General features: G+C 47.9%; 2 protein-coding genes across 2 annotated transcripts; both read right to left on the minus strand.

Annotated features, from left to right (window-relative positions):
* Positions 1-435: 435 nt before the first annotated feature.
* On the minus strand, positions 436-3129 carry MYADML2 (myeloid associated differentiation marker like 2). The gene has a single exon (XM_006118637.4). The coding sequence runs from the start codon at positions 2715-2717 to the stop codon at positions 1809-1811; it is 909 nt and encodes a 302-aa protein (XP_006118699.1). The 5' UTR covers positions 2718-3129; the 3' UTR covers positions 436-1808.
* Positions 3130-9732: 6603 nt separating this feature from the next.
* On the minus strand, positions 9733-21423 carry NOTUM (notum, palmitoleoyl-protein carboxylesterase). Its single transcript, XM_075904209.1, has 11 exons — positions 20618-21423; positions 19440-19492; positions 18904-18999; positions 15681-15741; positions 14696-14754; positions 13270-13372; positions 12529-12720; positions 11777-11877; positions 11538-11685; positions 10961-11008; positions 9733-10848 (listed from the first exon to the last, which is right to left on the minus strand). The coding sequence occupies exons 1-11, from the start codon at positions 20926-20928 to the stop codon at positions 10542-10544; spliced, it is 1479 nt and encodes a 492-aa protein (XP_075760324.1). The 5' UTR covers positions 20929-21423; the 3' UTR covers positions 9733-10541.
* Between the last annotated feature and the right edge of the window lie 709 nt (positions 21424-22132).

A 22132-nucleotide genomic window follows, 5' to 3' on the forward strand; every position in this document is an offset into this window, starting at 1 on the left:
TCCTATATTGCACCTTCTCCTGAGGGAGAACAGCTGGGATTGTTAGAGCCCTGGGTGCAGACCATGGTGCTGAGGGGACTTGACTCTATTAGGTTTTGTACACCCATCCTGATCCATGTGAGATAGGGCACACTTTATACATTGCAAATAAGCCAATAGCTTTGCTTTCCTGGGAGGAGGGGAAGCGTGCGCGGAAGTCTGTGTTTGGGGGAGGAGTAGACATATATCGGGGGGGGGGGGGGGTAAGGTGGAGTAATGGGGGGGTGGAAGATGTGTATCTGATGGTGTATTTTTGGTGGGAAAGGTGGGGAGGCTGTAGCTGGGGAGGGGAAGGTGGAAGTGTATGGGTCTGTGTGGGTGTGTACATTGTAAGGTTACCAGGTAGCTTTATTTCAAATTATTAGTGAAATAAAACACAGTTACTTTTGACAATGTATAGTTTTTATTTGTGGTTTCTAATCCAACTTCCTACTATATTGGCACACATTCTCCACAAGTATCAGAATAAACAACCTCTTTGGTTTCTATCTTGCTGGACTGGGAATTCCCTTCAATGAAGAACAGTTTCTATTGGCAATACACCTGAAATCTTGAGCTGTGCTGTTAGAGACGGGGAAGGAGGTCTGGGGAGGTGTCTGTGCAGCTGGCAGGCAAAGCAAAGGAGAAAGGTAGGTGGGAGCAGAGCCAGGAGACCCGGGAATGCGATCTGGCCTGAGGATGTTGTCTGGCTCCATTAACAATGTCAGCATTTTTCCCCACTGAGGCTGGTTCTATATAACCAGCTCATCTGTAACCTGCATGGGTTTGGAGCAGTCAGGTGGGACCAGTCCATCTCTGCCCCCATTCTTTTTGCACAGAACATTCCTTTAATTTTCTACAAGTAGATAAGTTCTTGCCATCAGTTCAGATATAGCATGGCCTACAGAGCAAATTTTACATGATCATGGGGCTGTCTCCAGATCCTTCTTGAGTGAATAGTGAGGAGCTGAAACTGGAAGTGATTATTTGGATGGAAGGCCTTGGATCCATCCCCCTCTCCAGTTCTGGGCAATAGAGCTGTGACTCAGCAACTTTCACTTCTATAATGGCTCAGAGGGTATTTAGGAGTATTCCCTAATCTTTCCAACCAGGCACATGCAAGAGGCCTTGCTTATTCCACACTCTAATTAATTGTGTGTGTGGGGGGGAGGGGGTATCTTCAAATCAGCATAATTTCCTTTTCCCTCAGACCCATTCTAGCTAGAATTTCCCACATTTACAAGCAATGAATTTCACACTATGGCATTAATAATATCAAATGTCTGGGATTTTGAAGAATCCTTGTTTAGTTCTATAGCTGCTGCTACTGTCTCTGACTCCCCAGTCTTCCCCGGATACAGTTTCTTCTTCATTAGAGTCCAGTATTGGTAGCAGTCCCATGACCTCACTGATCCATGCTTTTTATTTGGCTTTGTAATCCAGTGGCCTATAAAGCCCCTCTTGCAGCAGACACTCATGTTTGGTGGCGATGCAAACGTACTGTCCTCAGCATACTATGCTATTCCCTGCCTTAAAAAAGAAGGGACAAAGCAAGCGTTGAGGGGTAAGAAAGATTGTTGTTGCCTTTCTTCTTTGTAGGCTCATCTGTTGTCCACCACCTTATATATTGTTCATTTACTGGTCCAGACTTAACTTTGAAGTTTGGTTCCTGTTTCATTTATTGGTATGTCTAGACCAACAGCTACTTTCTATGACCCCTGTCTCCACCTGATTCCCAATGCTGTGTTGTTGCTTGAGCCCTGATAACTTTGTGGGAGCAGCATTGAATCTTAAGGGTGTGAGACAAAGCGGATGCGCTGAGAGTATGCCAAGTCCACAATATAAAGCACTAGGTTCACATAGGTAAATATAGCAATCACCAGTTGGCTGTCCCAAGGGCATTTGCCCTGGGAGCACTGGAAGGGGCGCCATGGGGACCCATATTTACTATCAAAGCAGAACACAGGCCAGATCACTGCTGCACTCACATACATGAGGATGGCCATGAATGTGTAAATGACCACAACACGCTCAAAGGGGCACCGTAGCATTGCAGTTCTTCCTGTGACGCTGAAGGCCACTACTACCACTGTCATCACAAAGCAGAAGCTATAGACAGCTACACACCATTGGGTAGCCACGTAATTGCTGTACTGACTGTCATTTACCAGTGCCCCAAAGATGATGCAGGCCACGAAGGCCTGGACAATTTTCAGGAGGCCAGATACTGTGGCCATGTAGTTGGTTACCTGTCCTGGCTTGGCTCGGGTTAGAAACACTTCCACAACATAAGCAATGAACAGGAGCCCTGCGAAGACGCTAGCTGCTATGCGGAAATCTCTCACCTTGCAGCTGATGGGATGACAGTCAAACTGGACAAAATAGAGAGGGTAGATCACAGCTGCCGTGACGGACATGAGAGTGGCCAGCATGGCAAAAGCAGCTGTGAAATTCCCCCAGGAGATGCTCATGCAGCTGTGGAGACGCGTGAATTCACAGGTTGTTATAAAGATGGTGACAGCAAAACAAAAGCACCAGACGAACATGCAGAAGGCGCCATAGGCTGCACTGAATCCCCCATGATGGGCCACCAGGCTGAATGTAGTACATCCAAATGCCACCTGCAACAAACGGGCTACTCCCACCGGGGATGCCACTGCTGCTATGTTCAGATACGGCCCCCCTGAGGTCTCCATCATCTCAGCAGAGCTGGTAGTAAAACAGTTGAAGACCTCACAGCTTCCTTTCAGATTAGCTTCTGATTTTCTGTTCCTGTTTCTGTTCCTGTTCCTGTGATGGAACGATGGCCTGAATCTGTTCTCTATCCCTCTGCCAGCATCTTCCCTGAGAATGCCTTTCTGGTAGTTTCTCGGACCATTTCATTCTCTGTAGTTTTTCATTTTCTCTCTTGACTGTTTCTGTCTGCAGTCTGCAGGAGTCAGAGAGCTGGGTGAAGATCAGCTAACCCTGTGGTACCAAGCAGGAACTGTGAAGATTGTCTTTTAGTCTGTCTCTTCACTGTCTCTTCTTTCAATTGCTAGCATGATCACTTTCTCCTTGGGAGCTGACATTTTATTCCGTTTTAGCTCCGCAGCTGTAGCTTTCTGCTTTGGTGATGCAGGAATGCAGCAGTATAAATAGGTGGCTATATTAATAGTCCTGGAATGTAATGAACTCTGTCCCTTGAAACTATGAAGAGCCTGGTGTGAGTTACACCAGAGGATTCTGATTAACAGTCTCATTTCCTCTACCGCCTGTTTTGTCGTTTAAGCACTGACTTTTGGTCAGTATTCCCAAACCCTGCAAAGGGTCCTTCTGGGGAAGGGGCTCAGATCCCACTACACCACAGAAGCTGGAGTTTGGTGTTGCATATTCAGTGGCACCAAATTATGATATCACATAAGCTGCTGGGAGGGAGGGTGTGGACCCAGTAGCACAATAGAGACTCAATGGCTCCTACCATCCCATGCAGGTCTCTGACCCCCTAGGATGGAGTTCACCGATCTACGGGATGCTGAACCTAGTGTGCCCTCTTGGCTTGGGATGGAGGTGTTTTGATCTGTGGAATTTCATGACCAGTTCTTGTCTCTCTGAAGTTTTCTTTGTGCATTAGACATACGGGAATGGAGGAATATGCCTTTTATTTTCTGCCTTAAAGTGAAGCGGGGTGGTGATAAGAAGCTGCATTTGCAGGCTTAGCTCAGAGAAGCAGAAAGGGTTAACCCAACAGCAGCGCTCTCCAGACTTTTTAAGTACAAGATCCCTTTTTGAATTAAAGTGTAACCCAGGATCTACCCCACCCCCTCATGCTTTTCTCCCTCCCTCCATCACTTGCTCTCCCCCACCCTCACTCATTTTCACTGGGCTGGGGCAGAGTTCAGGTGTGGGCAGGGGTTGGGCAGGGCCGTATTAAGACCTTTAAAGGCCCTAAGCACTGAAAAGATTATGGTGCACCCCATTATGTAATTCACAATAAAAACAATACTATACCGTAAAATCTTTTTTTTTTTTGGTGCCCCTTCTTTGCTGGTGCCCTAAGCACATGCTTGGTCTGCCTATTGGGTAATCCAGCCCTGCGGCTGGGGTGCTGGTTTTGAGAGGGGGCTGGGGTAGGAGGTTGCAGAGTGGTGCAGGTTCCTGCTGCATGACACTTACTTCATGCAGCTCCTGGTCTTCAGTTCTGCAGGGCTAAGGCAGGTTACCTGCCTGCCCCCGCCGGGTGCTGCTCCTAGGAGGGGCTAGCTCATCCCTACAGACCCTAGAGAGTCATGTGGCACTGCGTGCTGCTCCTGCCTGCAGGCACCACCCCACTGCTCCCATTGGCTGCAGTTTCCTATTCCCTGCGAATGGGAGCTGCAGGGACCGTGTCTGCTGACAGGAGCAACACACAGAGACAGCCCCACAGGGGCTGCAGGTCCATGATGGCAGCTTCCAGGAAGCGTTATATGGACTTGTTAAAGCATAACTTAAAGAAGTGCAATATTAGGGATCTAAAAGGGTGTCACAAGGAGGAGGGAAAAAATTGTTTTCCTGGGCCTCTGAGAACAGGATAAGAAGCAATTGTCTTAAACTGCAGCAGGGAAGGGTTAGGTTGGACATTAGGAAAAACTTCCTATCTGTCAGGGTGGTTAAACACTGGAATAAATTGCCTAGGGAAGTTGTGGAATCTCCATCACTTGAGATATTTAAGAGCAGATTAGACAGACACCTGCCAGGGATGGTCTAGATGGTACTGGGTCCTGCTGTGAGGGCAGGGGACTGGTCTTCATGACCTCTCGAGGTCCCTTCCAATTCTAGTGTTCTATGATTGACATCGACACTTGGGAGACACTCGCCCAGGAATATTCAAAATGGAGAGAAGTCCTACATGATGGCCCCCTGCATTATGAATTTGCCCATTGACAAGCTGAGGAAGATAAGAGGGTCAGGAGGACATAAGGTCTTGCCTGTACATTGTACCCATGGCATCCTGAGACAGAGGAGATTCCTCCTCCTTGTTCTCTTCCTGGTGGGCCATGCTTGCAACTCTCAAAATACTATACCATTAGGCACACCAAGGTACACAGCAACATCACAATAGTTTGATGCAAAATGGTATCCATGAAGGGGGTCATGCGCATGCTGCTGTGGCATTCTGCGAGGACAACCAGAGTCAAAAAGGGCATGAAAAGACTGTTTCCTGTTGATCTCAAGCCAGGGAACAGAGAGTAGACAAGCACATTTTGAGATGCTGACTACATGAACCCCTAGCCACCCGCTCCACAGTTTTGGTCCCAGATGCAAGGGGAACATAACGCAGAATGCAGAGCAGCGCAGGCACTGCGGGATTGCTACCTTCAGTATATCGCTCTCAAAGTCAATGGCAGTCTCCCTAATGGGGTTGCGCTGCTTTGAACTACATTGAATTCTTGTGCACAGTGGGGACACAGACCTTCAACTTTGCAAAATTGGGTAACCAGATATTGGCCTTAATAGATTTTGCCTTATCTCTATGTCAGATGTGGTCTAAGAGAATACCTTATTGCCTCTGTGTCAATTCATGGTATGCCTACATATTGCATATTGTGTGCAGATGTCACCTCATGTCACTGGCATGGGAAAAGGTTCAGAAAAGGGTACCCAAAAATTATTAGTGGTATGGAATGACTGCTATATGAGGAAAGAGTTAAAAGTCTGGGGCTGTGTCTACACTGGCAAGTTATTTCGGAAAATCAGCCGCTTTTCCAGAAAAACTTGCCAGCTGTCTACACTAGCTGCTTGAATTTCCGGAAAAGCACTGATGATCTACTGTAAAATCATCAGTGCTTTTCTGGAAAAACTATGCTACTCCCGTTCGGGCAAAAGTCTTTTTCCGGAAAACTGTTCCGGAAAAGGGCCAGTGTAGACAGCACAGTAGTGTTTTCCGCAAAAAAGCCCAGATCGCAAAAATGATGATCGGGGCTTTTTTGCGGAAAAGTGCGTCTAGATTGGCCACGGACGCTTTTCCGGAAAAAGTGCTTTTCCGGAAAAGCGTACTGCCAATCTAGACGTGCTTTTCCAAAAATCATGCCAGTGTAGACGTAGCCTGGGAGTTTTCAGCTGGGAAAAGAGATGACTAAGGGGGGGAAATATGATAGAAGTTTATAAAATCATAACTGATGTGGAGAAAGTGAATAAAAGAAGAGTTATTTATTTCATCCCATAACACAAGGATTAGGGGCCATCAAATGAAATGAATAGGTAGCAGGTTTAAAACAAAAGGAAATACTTCTTCACCCAATGCACAGTCAACCTATGGAACTCCTTGACAGAGGATGTGAGAAGGCCAAGAATTTAACAGGGTTCAAAAAAGAACTAAATACGTTCATGGAGGATGGGCAGGGATGGTGTCCCTGCCCTCTGTCAGAAGCTGGAAATGGGTGACAGGGGATGGATCACTTAATGATTCCCTGTGCTGTTCATTCCCTCTGGAGCACCTGGCATTGGCCACTGTCAGCAGACCGGACTCTGGGCTGGATGGACCTTTGGTCTGACCCAATATGGCTGTCCTTGTGTTACGTTCTCATGTGCTCCTTAGATGTACTGATTAAAACAATTCTCCAACAGAGAAGTCAGTGATAGATTTTGCCAGCAGAGGGCAGTGATATGCTTCATTGGACAATTCAGGAACAAGAGGATAGATGCACTGGAAAGAAACACTGAAATAGCTGAGGGTTTCAACTTGCTGCTTAAGAGTACTTGGGTTGAAAGTTGGATTCCCTGGCCTTTGGTGGAGCCCTGGCCCCACTTGGGATATTACTAAATCATCCCAAATGACTGCCTCACACAGGAGTCCAAAGAACAGTTTGGTTGTTGCATTTAGCAGATAGAAGATGATAGCAAATGGCAGCTGTAGTATTCTGAGATGGCAGTCTCCAGTCCCTCCTTTGGAACTCTGTCTCCTAAACTCTGGCAGATTCCTTTTTTCAATCCCTGAGGCACATCAGACAGCCCTTTGCTAATAGGCCCTGGAAGAAGTTGCAGCATGCCAGGCCAGAGACTGTGAGCTGCAAAAGAAATTTTGCAGGTAAAATAAAAGGTATTGGAGGCATACACAGCTGATGGGGTGTCAGATAACACACTATGTTATTTAGCACCATTATACGGTGATGCATAGGTAGAATCAGACAGAAAACATTACAAAGCTCAAGAAAAGTTACCACTCCAGCCACAGAGAAAACATTGTTTTGTGTAACACATTAAAAAAAATGACATTTACCTTCTCCCCTCCCATCCCCCTTCTGTTCTGAAATTTGATTTGTCTTTTTCATATGTTTATTTTTTTTTAATGGTATCCTTTGGTATATATGGTTGTGACAATTTTCTTCCACTATTTGATCTGAGGAAGTGGGTCTGACCCACGAAAGCTCATCACCTAATAAACCATCTTGTTAGTCTTTAAAGTGCTACATAGTCCTGTATCTTGTTTCAGCTACACCTGACTAACACGGCTACATTTCTATCACTGTTTTGTGTAAGTAAGAGATGAAATGCTTGACTTCTTGGAATGTATCCTAAACTACCATCTGATGGTCAGAGAGAAAGGTGAGAGATACTAAGATCGTCTGGTACTAGGTGTCTGTGCAGAGCCAATTTCGGCATAAAGCAGTATAAATAATGAATTATTTTCCTTGATGGGCTCCTTAATTTCTTTCTTTGTATTCCAGTCTGTTGTCAGATAATTCAGATATTTTTATACTATTGATCACAACTTTTTTTAGAAATGTCACTGGAGCAGACTGTCATTCTGCCTGGCTGTTTATTTTATGGATTTTTGTTCTTTTCAGCCCATTGAACTTGGCTTTGCTTGATTAGTCTCATGGCTAATAGGTCTCTAAGTTCTATCCATGGGGGGAGGAGCCTAATACTGAAATCATTCCCCTTGCCAGTACTGGTTAGTCACTTGTCTTGTATGCTGGTGCCATTGAGTGGTTACTCAAGTTTTGTCTGGCGTGTGTTCAGAGAAAGCACTCTGTTCCATTTCTTCTTGTTTTCAAGAGTTCTTGATGTTATTCATTGAATAGGGCGGCTGCTAAAGCCAGTTCTATAAATTTATCCTGGCTCCAGACAGGCATGTTGTGTGTCATTGTTATTCTGTATCACATTTCTGACATTATAATGGGCTTGTGTCTCCCTGCATGGGATTTTTTTGTAACTATTCAGGTCACCTCTCAATTCATTTGTTATATTTCTAATTATGTTGTCTGTATTTTTGGCTTCAGCTGTCACACTAAATACCAGGTCAGAGAAAGTATAGACAGAGGCTACTCTCCTTTTGAAGATCAGGGGACACCCATTTGTCACAGGGCAGACCACTTAGAACCAGCAGAAGGAACGATGACTTTGAGCCATATTTTCAGTGGTTTGGTTGGAGAGAAGTGCAGTATCCCTAGCTGTTCAAATGTATGGCTACCCCATGCAGTCTGCACCGAAGCCCAGACTCATAGCACTCAGCACCCTGGAGACTTGCTACCCAGAACATCTCTCCCTACACTGTGCTATGACATCAAGAGTAGGGTAGCCAGATGCTGTTTCTGTGCCAGTGGAAGAATTCATCCTCACCTTTTGTGATTTCTTTATATTCCTTCTGTGCTACCGGAGCAGCATATGGGGGCCTAGAATTGTCCCTTAAGCTTAGGCACATTCTCATTGTCTGAGTCAAATGATAGGCATGGCTCTATACAAACAGGAGTATGAGTAAACAGAATATTTTACCTGTGTATTTGGCACTACTGTGACCACTCCTGGCATACCGTGTCCAGTTCTGCTGCCTAATGTTTCAGGAGCATGTTGGTAAATTGGACTGGGTTGAGAGAAGAGCCACAAGAATGTTTAAAGGATTAGAAGACGTGCCTTCTAGCTATAAACTCAAGGCCCACAATATGAGTCTATGCCTACACTACACTTCATTTTCAGAAAAAGGTACAGAGATTGTGCTCCGCAATTTGCGTACCTTTTTCCAATTTTTTTTTTTTTTGGAAGAGGCTTTTCTGAAATTTGGCCTGTTTACACTGGGCCAAATTTTGGAAAAACCTCTTTCAGAAGAGCCCTTCTTCCTCATGAAACAAGGTTTATAGGGCTTCCGAAAGAGCGCATCTGCTTTTCCACAAAAAATGTCAGAAGAGCTGATGCGTTCCCTGGACACAGCGGAGTTTTTCTGGAATATCTCTGGTATCCTGGAAAAACTCTATAGTGTAGACATAGCCTGAGTTATCTTAACAGCAAGACAGTTGAGAGATGGCTTGATTACAGTCAATAAATAGTCGACCAGAGGAAGGTGTAAAGCCATCCAGTGACTGGAAGTTGAAGCTACACAAATACAGAGTGAAATAAGGTGTATAGTTAACATCCTTGGAACAACGCACCAGTGTCAAGGTGGATTCTCCATCACTGACCATTTTAAAATAAGGATTGAATTTTTTTTTAAAAGGTCTGCTCTAGGAATGATGTTGTATAAGTTTGGTGGCCTGTATTCTACGGGACGACAGACTACATGATCAGAGTGCTCCCTTGTACACGTTTTTAAAGATGTAATATTGAAACTATTTACTTGAGTTTCTCTTCTGCACATGGTCTGGAATTGAGACTCCATATTAACCACTGCCATGGGCTTGTGGATTTTGAATACTGAATTCTGTAGCTAGACTGTGCATTACATCCTTTTCATTCCAGAAATAACAAACATACTACAAGGGAAACATTGGAATCTAAGAATAATTATAATTAGCCAATACTGCCCTCTACCACATACACGTGATCAGAAGAAAACCCTGGCCCCAGGAGCAGTATTTACAACTTTACAAAGACATGTGAGCAGTTCTCTGGTAAGCCCTTATAAATAGCATTTACATATTAAAATAAATATGCCCACATTACCATAGTAGCAGGAGGTTTTTTCATTATTTAAAAAAATATGTTACAAAACAATATCATTAATTTTATATTTCTTACTTAATTTTTTAAAAACAATAAAAAAGTCATTTTATAAAATAATACAAAAGTAAATTGAGTATAAGAGTGTCCGTTCCTAACACATGTCCTTGGTTTATACATTATAATACATCAAGAGTTGCTGACCTCCAGGAAGTCATGTAATCCTTCACTTCTAGTTGGACAAAACAATCCAGTGCTTTTTTCATCATATGTTGTAAGTCTGTCATGTGAAACATTCTCAGCAAGGGTTAGAGTCCTTTTAGCTCTTGGGAAGGGTTCTCAGTACTGCTCCCCACTTCAGGCCACCTTGTATAGCACAAAGATTCTGAATGGCCCAAGATTGAGCCCTGAAGTTTAGAGGTAATGAGTTTCAGTCCAATGGTGTGAGCAAGAATCTGTTCACTTGTTTTCTTGACACACACTAAGTGTGCACAGGTGTGCATGAGAGCCAGAGTGCACATGTGCGTGTGAACATCTGCATGAGAATGGAGACGGTTAAAGAGTCTAGGAGAGAAGCGTGGAGGCTCCTCCCTCCTTATCTGATCATTCTGCCCCTTCGTGGAAAACCCTGTCTAGCTACCACTGCTCAGCATCCCCAGAAGTTTACTGGGCTCCAGACCCTGTTGCTGTGCCATCTTCTGAACGTCAAAACCCATGTGCATGAGGAACTGGATCACATTCATCTCCTGCCCTGTGAACTGGTCCCGGATAGTAGGGCATGAGGGATTACAGTGGGGCCAGGGACAGCTGTCAATCAGATGGATTGGGCATCCCTTCAAAGGGGCTTTCCCATTTTTGTTGCTCTCATGCAGGCTGCGGTCCCAGCAGTGCAGAGCACGGGGTAATGACGTTCCTTTCACCTGGATGTCTGTCCAGTGACTGCAAAATCAAGCCATACAAATTGTATCAGTAGGGTTAGGGTATGCGTAGTACCACATTCCCTGTCTTGCTAACTCATAACATTTCGTGGACTCTGAAGAAGGACACTTACTTGCGTGTAATGATCTCATGAGATAAACAAGCTGGAGCAAAGCTAGCACTGAAAGGAAAGAAATACAGATATGGTGGGAAGGCAAAAAAGTGACTCTTCTCACACAATTTCCTCCCCCCAGTCCTGGAACTGGCTAGAAGTTCTGTTGCTGGCATCATGCCAGGATACCACAGTGCTAAGCAGGATATAAGACTCTGAATAGACTAGAAGAAGGTGGAAGTTTTAGAAAGTTGCACGTTTCCATAGCTTATTGGTTGGGTGCATTTAAAGGGGCTCATATGTGCTACAGTGACTTCCATGGATAGCTGACCTAACATAAAGCTTCTGAGACAAATAGGACGTTTCACATCATCCTTTCATCTTTTGCCAGAGTATTCTACGATCAGGGTCTCTTAAAACACCTCATTTTGTTTCAGAAATATTAAGAGCATGTTTCCTGATGCAGATTAAGTACAGAAGGCAAATAAATCAGATTGGTATCAAAAAGGCCACTGTGATGTGAAACTCCTCCAGACCAGTTTATGCAGGACTTCTTTTAGCATAAACACAGCCCAGCTTTTCCTACTGCAATACTCACGTCACATCCTTCAGGGTATTTCTGAGCTCCCGGCCCAGATTCTGGATGTAGAGCCATTGCCCCTCCTGGACGGGCTGTCCAGTTAGGTGCACATTATCTACAGTGAGCTGGGCCTCATCAAAAAGCCATTGCACCACAAATACTGGACCTAGAGGGAAAAGGAATTGGGAGAGAGTCTTCATCAGGTTAGCAGCAGTAATGAAGGAACTGCTTAGGCAGGCTTTTCTTTTTGCACTTACATCGAAGAGTCGGATAAATTTTATAGCCAAAAAAGCAATTCCATTCCTCTCCCTCTTTAAACTGCAGTTTGCAGCGTTCAGGAACAACGCCATTCCAGTATCTGAAAAACACAGCAATGGTGGGGTTAGTGCCACACAGTCTCATTCTGCTTGGACTGTCTCCGATTCACCAGAACACTGGGGCATTTGCTGATTGCAGCTGGAGAGTCCGCTGAACCCGAATGAAGCAATGAGCACACAACCCTGCACAGAAGACCAGAGCTAGCCTTTCTTAAATCAGCTGGAAGGCAAGCAGGTGTGAACAGTACTTTTTAATCACACATGACTTATAAACAAGAAGGATTTATTAAACAATGCGATTTCATTAGACAACAATTCTCTCTGTTTTGGAGGTGGACTGACTGCTCAGATAACACTTTTCCCATCACAACCAGATCCTTGTTGATGGGAGCATTAGAGAGATGGCAATTTCAATTTATTAGTAACACCATTCTTCCCTGTGTCTGCCAGGTCACATCAATGTGTACTCAGGATGGTGTCTGCCATGTCACACAATCTCATTAGCATGCCTTTGAAATGATGGTTCTTTTCTTTAGAAGTAGAAGCTCATTCACAAAGGGTGAGGAATGCGATAGGGATCTTAGAAATACAAAAAGGGTGCAAGGAAACAAGAGGAGCGGCAGAGCCCTGCCTCGGGATTTCTCCTCATCCTTAGCTCTTGGGGAAGGGTAGTTGAGAATATTTTACTGTACCTGATTCCTCTCCTAATTGCTTCTGTTGGGGCACAGGTTATGGTATCAATACAATCAGTTCTGCGGTACTGTTTATTATCCAGGAACCAGCCAGAGTCTGCCAGCCCTCGCACCTGAATCCCTTGATAACCCATCTCCTCCAGTTGCTCTGCTACTCGATCCACATTCAGAAGCACTCCAGTTCCCCCAGCACTGCAATGACAACATCAAGAGTTCAGACACAGACCTAACATAATTGCAAGACTATTAGCTGTGAAACAGACTGCTTTTAGAGTTCTGATGCACTGAGCAATTTGGGCATAATTAGTCACTAGCCAGCAAGTTATTTCCTCTCTTCATAAATTCTCAGAAATAAAAACAGTGCTAAGAACCCAAGACCATCCATTTTATTTTCTTCTCTCTGGTATAGCTCTTTCCTGGTATTAGCCAGAGCTTTGGCAGGTCCAAATAAAGAGACCCTGAAACTTGGAGACAAAGTTTTCCATGTTTCTATTGTTGTCTAATTTTCTTTCCCCATAAATAAATTCCTTTGAATCAGAAGCTGAATGTCTCCTAGAGCCAGTATTTCTCCATCATTCCCTATTGCAGCAGATCTCACTGGAAGAGGCTGAGAGAAGTAGGAGTTTTCCCCCCACCAGTGCTTCTGCCTCACTCCTCATAGCACCAATCACCCAGGAGCTTCTGTAATTGCTCTCATTGTCTGTGTTTCTTCCCGGTAGGACTGTCTTCCACAGACCTTACCTACTTCCTGCCAGCAGAAGGACCTTTGCATTACTCAGGCCTTTCCCCACCAGCTCTTTTACGACCTCCTGTATGATGAGGGCTCCCATGAAGGCATATTCACCTGGAAAAGAGAGAGTTCACCATCAACAGGACTGAGGTGTAGGCTTCCTTCACATATCCCCATCCCACCGTGTCTGAGGACCCTGAAGGCAGAGAAGCTGTTTGCAGTGAAGAAGTTGGACCATTTGACGCCTTTTTACAAGGCTATTTACAAACTTTAAACTCGGAAAACGTTAGTCCACAGGAAAGTGAGAGTGAGCCAGGCAGGGGCTGAGGCCCTTCCCTGTCACAGGCTTTCCCTGGCTTGATCCTTTGTAGTTCCAGCCCTGACATCAAGCAGATAGGATTCCAGAGTAAGTCAGACACTACATAGACAAGGAATTACATCCTCTGCGCCACTGCATTGCACCTGCCTCTGGAACAAGACACAGTAGCTGCTTAATGCTGCACAGCTATGCTGAATGGTAGGGTAAGACGAGGAAAATAATAATACATCCAATTGAAACCAGAGGGGCAAGAGATAGCTCAGTGGTTTGAACCTTAGCCTGCTAAACCCTGGGTTGTGAGTTCAATCCTTGAGGGGGCCATTTAGGAATCTGGGGCAAATCTGTCAGGGATGGTACTGGGTGCTGCTGTGAGGGCAGAGGACTAGACTCAATGACCTCTCAAGGTCCCTTCCAGCTCTGAGAAGATAGATCTCCAGTTGTTGTTATTATCTCTCACTTGCAATTTAGCCAGGACACCAGAGCTAAAACCCTTCTTCTTGCAAAAACTGGCCTGGGCACCCACAAGTTATGAGAACATCAATTTCACATGTCAGTGGAAAGATGACATATCCAGCCGCACAAAGGCTGACAGCACTGATTCAGAAGGAAGCATGTGTCACTAGTACTAGTGCATGCAGCACCTTTGGACAGATGCTCCTGTTAGGTACACCGGGGCTATGTCTACACTGGCGGGTTCTGGTGCAGCTCCTGCCCAAGAAGGGTGAGGTGCACATCCATTTAGGACAGGAATGAGACAATTAATTACACTTATCACTCAAGTCAACAATATGAGGGCTACATTATAAGCCATGGTGCCCCAGTCGCTCCATTTAATTAGCAGTGTAAGCAGGGTGGCAGAGGCTTATTTAAAAGGAAAGGCTGCTTCAGGAACTCCAGGTGCAGCCTGCAAGGATTAGATATGTATCTGTGGGGCTCTGAACCATGTCCCTGCAGGATGTGATAAGGAGAGAGGGATGTTTTATCCAGAGATTACTTGTTATTCCTTCCTGCTTCTCAGCAGGAAAAAGCTGGTCTGTCATTCACAATTTCAGAGAAATCAGGCTGTGTTCGCTAAAGTGTGACAATTGTCTGGCAGACAGCACATCAGCAGCACTCACTTTTCTCTGATTTGGAAGAGGCACCACTCCAAACATCACTTGAGCAATAGGGGATGAAGCTGCAAGAGATGAGAAGTTTGTGAGCACTGATGTTCCCATGACATACAGAGTGGTGAGGCAGAAGTCAAGGAATTGGAAGGAAATCCTGCAGAGAAGGGAAGGGACCAGTTTTTGCTCAGTGAGAGGCTTATACCATCCCCTGGAATACTCAAAGGAAGGATTAACAGTTGCATGTTTTCCCTTCTGGATGTCAGCCTTATACAGAAATCTTTTTATTGCTCTAATTATGAGGCATTGGGCTCCAGTGACCAAAGCACAAATCTAAATTTGAATCCCAGCTGGGTGATGTTGGGTATATCACTGTCTTTGTGCTTCAGTTTCCCTCTGTAAAATGGGGAGAACTCACCTGCTCTGTATAGTTAGTATAATAAGAATTGTTAGTAATGGTATTATCTTCCCATCACTTAGCTTTCTGTCCCCAGCTGCTCACCCATCTCTGCATCTCTTTCTTTCTTACAGCACCGCAGTCCAGAGGCTCTATGTATAAGCACATGCAAGCCAAACTCCCCATCCTACGGCTCCTACCTGAACAGAACCCTCTGAAGCTCACTGAGAACCGTCAGGCACAGCACCAGCCACGAAGCCTGATATGGTATTTTCTAGTTTATTCCTTTGGGGAAGACCCTCTGAGATTTTCCCAGTTTTTCTTGAGGTTCATCATTAGACCAACATATAACTTCAGCTGAACTGGACACAGGTAACTCTGGACCTTGTCTACACCGGGCCTGAGAAAGCTGAAATGGTAGTCAGAACTATAGGGTTTTCCTTTTTGCCAAAGATTAATATGCTGTCTGCTGTTGTAACTCCCTTCCCTTGCTGTCCTGGGAAGCAGTAGACTTCCCATTTTTACTGTCTCTGGGGTGTAATCCACTTCCCTTATATCATTTCTGGAATAGAAACTTGTTCCCTCAGTGCCCCTCCTTACACCATGTTTGCGTTCCACCAGTGTGGATTTTCTTCTGGCTGCGACGACAGGATCCCAGTTCCTGCAGATGGATGACAAGAAATAAGAAATATACAAACGCTGTTCTCAGATTGAAAAGCTATAGGAACGAGTCTCGTGTGGGTGCTCAGCCTGTACAGAAGGGGAACCGACTTTGGGAAAGCTATTGGTGAAGTAGGAGAAGAGAGGAAATGGATCTGTGCTTGGGTCTGGGTGGATGTGATTTTCAGTCTGATTCACATCAGAGGTGAACCCCAGCACTTCAAGTCACATTACATCTCATGATGAAGAGACTCTGTAATACCTACATCTAAGTACACTCTCCCTGCAACCAAGGCTCCCTCTGCAGCAGTGCAACCCCACAGCTGCTTAACAAGCCCCACCAGGGGTTCAAGGCTCTACGCAGGGAGCTACCTGGCTGAGGGAGGGGCACTTCTCCCTTAGCTACAGCAGCAGCTCCCTGCCGAGGACAGAGCAGCTCTGCTCAGTCTCAAAGAGGGGAGAGATGTGACAAAGTCAGGACTGTATTCACTCTGCTTTGTTATGTTGCGTGTGATTTCTACTGTCCTGTAATAACCCCATGTGTGTGCCTCAGTTTCCCTGGGCACTGCACCATCATCTAGAATTCCAGGTGTGACTCACTGGGGGAGGATGCCCAGGCCACCATGTTCACAACGGCCCAGGCTCACTGAGCCCGGGAGAGTTGTGACACTTTTTGCCCAGGGAAGCTGGACAAAAGCTGGAAGCGAGGCTGGCTGCAGACTCAGAGGGATAAACTAGAGAGGTTGGAAGTCATTCTCGCTGGCTTAGGGGGCAGGGGCCTGGCCTCTGGGCCCCCTTCTCCCCAAGATGGGTTGTATGGACTGCTCCTGGTTCCTGTGCTAACAAGTTTGTTCTCTGCTGTATCCCTCTAAGCTAATAACCCTTCTGCTCTACCTTCTGGCAGAGAGCCACATCAAGCTGTAGATGGGGGTGGAGGGCCCAGTGACTCCTCACACCTCGCTGGCAGAGGGGGCAGGAGTCTCTCCCAGCCAGCAGGGACAGTCCCCTCCTTACTGGCTGGGAGAAACTCGCTGCTCTGTCATCAGCAGGAAGCAGTGCCCCTTCCCCAGGCAGGTAGCTCCGTGCACAGAGCCCTGATCCCCTGGCTGGGCAGGGCTCGTTAAGCAGCTGCGCAACTCGGAGGAAGCCTGGCTTCCAATCCCTAAATTCTGGAAAGTGAATTCCAATACTAGCACTTATAAGATCTGTGGGAATGAGAGAAAGAGGCCTACATTTTCAGTCAGCTCTTGGCATGCCACGGGCGGGGGAGCTGCTACAGTCCGACCAGCGCTCCCATTGAATTGGTTAACTGGTTAAACGTAACGTTTAACCAGTTAACTGATTAAACACGATTTTACATCCCTACTGTGGGCCACGGACATGTGGAGATCCATGGTGTTACCTCTACCCGCAAAGAAGTCCTGTGGTTCTTAAACAGATTTTTTGGGCATAAGCTTTCATGGGAAAAAAACACTTTGTCACACACATGGAGCGATGACATGGTTTTTATTCACAAAAGCTTATGCCCAAATACATCGGTTAGTCTTTAAGGACTGCCACTACTGCTGCCCAGGACTCCTCGGTTTTGTAGATATAGACTAACATGGCGACCCCCTGAGATTTCTAAGAAGTATTACAATAAAAATTCAAAATGCTTCCCTAATCTGACAGCTTTGCAGACAACTGCAGTACAGTAGAACCTCAGAGCCAGTCACTAGAGAAGCGAAAATGTGGGGTCTAGAGCTCACCTTTGCTCCCCACCTCCTGAAAGGGGTAGCACTGAATTTGGCCCCCAGTCAGGGAGCAGCCAGGAAAAGGAAATAGGGAAAGGAAGGTCGGTAATCTAGGCACTTCTTTGAGCATCAAGAATCATTCGCCCCATTCTACAGAGTGGGAGGGATGAAAATAAGCTACAGGGAAGTCACCAAGCAAGAATAGGAAAGTATGTAAAGGGAAACTGCTGTAATTGTTTCCAGGACTACAGGGAGCCATGCACAAAAACCCATGATCTTCTGGGATGACTTACTTCCCACTACCCAACAGCACAAAGTGATGGATTCTGGTTGAAAATGGCTAGCAGGAACTCCCCTTGTGGAGGGAAAGTCCAGTTGGCATAAAGCAGCAGAGGCAGTGCCTGCCCCCGGTTTCGGCAGCAGGTTAGGAGATGGAGGATACCTTTCCCTTATGCCAGTGCCACAGGGTAAAGCAGCACATCACCTGCTCTAATACTAGAGCAGAAACAGAGAGCCAGTGATGGACTGGCCTTGATCCTGCACTAAAAGTAATTTGGGCACAGAGGAAAACTGAGCCTAGCTTCACTAAAACAGCATATGTACCATTGCATGTGGATTTTCAAAACAGGCTGCTGCTGGCTTTGAGTGGCTCAGCCACGATGAGCAAATTGCTGATTAAGGCTCAGATTGTTCAACATTAGGGAGGAAATGTGCGAGAGTATCTCCTTGCAGAGATCCCTCCCACTTCATCCCAGAGGTGGTGGGAAGTCAGGCAGTGGTTTTCCCTAAACTTGACTGACCCTTGGGGATCTGCGTGGCACTGGGCCAGCCACATGGTGGCACTGTCTCTCGGCACCGACTCCAGCTCCTTGGCAGGTTAGAGCCATGTGCAACAGCTCCCTCTGGGCCCTCAGCGGGAGGGGTAGAGGAGGGACCCCCAGACTACTAGATATGATTGATCTACATAGGACTGGAGGAGGGAGATGAGGGGCACTCCATAACCCACCCACCCAGAGCAGACCTTGGACTACATTTGGGAAGACCCATCTCCTATGTGGTCCTGGAGGGTGGTATATAAATCAAAGATACTCCATCTGGGATGTGTGTAGTAGTAAAACGGTATGGAAGAATTAGAGGGGGTTCAGAGATCCCTGCACATGTACATGTTTTTGTGTTTCTGTAAGGGCTTGAGCATATGCATATTAATTCATGGAAGTGTATTTGCATGTACCCACAAACGCATGGAAGTGACTGCTACACTGTGTTAATATCTGAACAGGAGCAATTCTGGGGAAGTGACAGTGTATAATGTGAGGAACTCTGCTACAGTGCACTACAAAATCTGTGAGTCCCCCTTTTTGTGTGTGTTGAGTGTAGAGGGTAGATGTGATTCATAATGGTGTTTCCATCTCTTGCTCAAAAATACTTACCAGTTTTGGTAATGGGCCACTCCTTGGAACTCATCAGCCTCCTCATCGTGTCATAGCGGGTGTCACAATTTTCTCTATTAAAGCAATACCATCCCCCTAGGGAAAGAGAAAAAAATAATCTATCAATTCTTTGCTGTCATTTTGTTCAGGGAAGAACTGGCAAACTAGCACAGAGAAAGAGAAAGAGAGAGAGATGAAGATGTACAATATAATATGGGATTCCCAAGATGAGATGACAGAAAGTAATAGCTGGATTAAGCAGTTTTAATTAGTGTCAAGTGTGTAGTTAGGTTGCCAAAAAAAACCACCAAATTGTCAGGCAGCAGAGCCTGGCATAAAGAAAGAAAGTGGGTGGAAGGATGGAGTCACTGGTTAGGAAAAAGGCAGACAGCCAGGCCTTCCCCCCTGCCCCCCCACATTCTGCACAGCCTTTGAAGAAAGTAGATGGATAGCTCTCCTCCCATCCCTACCTCTTCATTTACAAAAAAGGTTAAAAAGCTTGACCTGTACTTAAATAAACAGTGGCCCAGGCTCACCTTCCAGGAATAGCAGCCACCTTCTACTGCCTTTTGATTCTTTGAGGTAGTAGCTAAAGAAACAAAAAGCAGAAAGCATTAAATTCATTAGGCAGACTGCCTAGCTTAACCACAAGCTCTTTGATACACCAACTCATTATAATATCAAGAGGGTTACATAAAATATTTGCTTAAAGAACAAGAGAAAGAAACAGGAAGGCTGTCAGTCTGATCAAAGGGCCTTCCCAAGATCCTGAGCCAGGGAGATTGGCTTTTATCTCTCTCCAAAATAAATGCATTAAACAAATTCCTAGAATTCCTAAGATTTTCCAGGCAGGAAAGAGTTATTCCACCTGTTGCTTTTTGTGGTTTTTAGTAATGGCCACAAGGTGGGAGCAGAGTTTGAGCGCTAGACTAAATGTGCTAATACTTTCTTTAAATCCACATAAAGCTGGAATAGGAGAGGGCCAACAATCATAATGATAATAGGAAATAATAATTGAAATGTATCTGGCTTCTCCCCTTAGAGGGTTCAAGGCACTTTACAAGGTGGGTAAGCATTATTATCCCCGCTCACACAAGCAGCTGAAGAGGGGAGAAGACAGGCTCCCCGAATTAACTAGCTCAGGCTGGGGAGCGTAAAAATAAAAAGGGTGAGTGATGATGCAGGAGGCGCAAGCATCAAGTAAAAGAGCCCCCGTCAGATTTCTCTCGTAGGACTCTGTCCCCGTGGCAGCCTCTCCACCTGTGCCCGGGAACCTCTTCAGCTGCCTGGGGATGCTCCCGTCAAGGCTTCGGATTCCAGCGGACTTTGGAAACCGACCGAGGGATCCGTTCAAGTGAAAGACACCGACCCTCTCTTTGCCATCACCCCCCCCCCCAGCCTCAGGGCTGGAAAGCGGAGCCCGGAGGCCTGGCCGCGAGGGTGGGCGACGGGCATGGAAGGAAAGGCCGGCAGTCCAAAGGCAGCGGCTGCGGGTGGCTTCCTCCCCAAGAACTCGGGCGAGATGCCCGCAACCCTTCCAGTCCGCAGGCGGCCTCGGCGGGCGTGGGGCGGAACCGCAGCCCGCTGAGGGAGGTGCAAGGGCCCAGCGAGGGCAGAGACTCAGGTCTGACGCCGGCCGAGAAATCTCGGGAGGGCAGCGCTGGCGGGACAGGGGCAGGGGCAGGGGCAAGGGCGGACCCGGCGCCGCACTCACCCGGCCGGGCTGCCGTCGTTGCAGGTGACCGAGCTGTTGAGCAGGAGGTGGAGGCGCAGCTCGTGGTGCAGGTTCTGGGCCGAGCAGGGGTAGAGCGACTGCGCCAGGCTCTTGATCTGAGCCATGAAACTATCCATGTTGCCTTCCACGGCGGTGAAATCCAGCGGGAAGCTCTCCACGGGCTGCCCGGTCGCCTCGCTCCGCTCCCGGGCAGGCTGCTGCCCCCGCCGCCTCCAGTTCTTCCTGCCCTCGCCGGGCCCCCCGTGCAGCAGCCCCAGGAGCAGCAGCACTTGCATGGTCCCCACGCCCATGGCGCCCCGGCGCCGCCTGCGGGAAGGAGCGCAGCAGCTGGGCGCACGGAGGGGCTCTGCCCCGGCTCCGCTCGGCTGCAGACTGGCGGGGCTCCGGGTCCCGGAGGGACTAGTCGCAGGGGGCGGGCAGCGCTTGGCGGGCTGCTCCCCCCGTGCCGGCCGGAGCTGGGGTCCCGGGCCTGCTGCTCCGCGAGCAGCGCAGGGTCTGGCGGAGCCGCTCCCGTGGGCAGCTGGGCCCGGGCTGTGCGGCGGGGCTGGGGGCGCTCGGCTTTTCTTGGCGCACGGACTCGCCTTCCCGTCCCGAGCCGCGCGCCTGACAGGGGCGCGGGGAGCCCGCCGGGGGCCGCCGGCGCCGCGTGGGGCAGCAGCCGGCCAGCCCCCGCCCCTTGGGACCAGGCGGGGGGCGGGGTCCGGCCTCTGCTCCGCTGGCTCCCGCCCCCGGGCCTGGCCAGCCCGGGCGCCCAACTGCGCCAAGGGGGCGGCAGCGGCTCCCGGGCAGGCCCGTGAAGTGCCCGCTCCCGCCGGGCTCGCCGCGTGGGGCTCCCCCGCGCCCGGCCAGCAGCGGGACACTTCCACGGGCCCTTCTTCCTGCCGGGCTCGGGTCTTGGGGCAGGGCTGGAACAAAGGCCCGGGAGGGGCGCGGGGCGGCTCCCATCGCTCCTTTCTTCCCGCCAGGAGCTGCCTGGGGAGCCGCGGGGCTCACCACGTGCGAGCTGGCCCCGCTGCCCTGGCTCACCTGGCGGGGCTGCAGGACTCGCAGGCTCTGGGCGAGGGCGAGGCCCAGACCCGGTTCTGGCTCTGGCGCTGGCGCTAGAGCTGGCCGGTCCGGAGTGCTGGGCGGAGGGGTCCCGAGGCTCCAAGCTCTGTGCCTGGCGTCGCTCACTGGAGATGGAAGGGGGTGAAGGCTGGAGGGGACCCAGGACAGGTGCTTTCTGTTTTCAGAGGCTGAAGGGACCGGCTTTGCTGCTCCCCTCTTCCGCCTGTGTGGAGCTAAGGGCCTGTGCCACTCCCAGGGCTTTAGCGCTTTGGAAACCAACTGCTGCCTGGAACAACTCCCCAGGCTCACCCCCAAGGATAGTCAGTACCTCCCAGAGTGGCGCCTTAGTCTTAGTGGAAGTTACCCATCCCCCCCCCCCGAAATGTACAGAACTGAACTTCCTGGTGTTTGCCCCCCCAGACTCCTTGCTGCCCCTCTCCAGCCCAT

Source organism: Pelodiscus sinensis, chromosome 20 (genome assembly GCF_049634645.1).
Source record: "Pelodiscus sinensis isolate JC-2024 chromosome 20, ASM4963464v1, whole genome shotgun sequence".
NCBI classification, from domain to species: domain Eukaryota; kingdom Metazoa; phylum Chordata; order Testudines; family Trionychidae; genus Pelodiscus; species Pelodiscus sinensis.

What these genes read in the sequence shown, in the direction of transcription:
- MYADML2 (XM_006118637.4), bottom strand. Translation starts at nt 2,717, where the DNA reads ATGATGGAGACCTCAGGGGGGCCGTATCTGAACATAGCAGCAGTGGCA.
- NOTUM (XM_075904209.1), bottom strand. Translation starts at nt 20,928, where the DNA reads ATGGGCGTGGGGACCATGCAAGTGCTGCTGCTCCTGGGGCTGCTGCAC. An exon ending in CTTCTGCTGGCAGGAAGTAG is followed by an intron (nt 12,721 to 13,269) that starts GTAAGGTCTGTG and finishes TTGTCATTGCAG; the next exon opens with TGCTGGGGGAACTGGAGTGC. An exon ending in CATGAGATCATTACACGCAA is followed by an intron (nt 10,849 to 10,960) that starts GTAAGTGTCCTT and finishes TTGATTTTGCAG; the next exon opens with TCACTGGACAGACATCCAGG.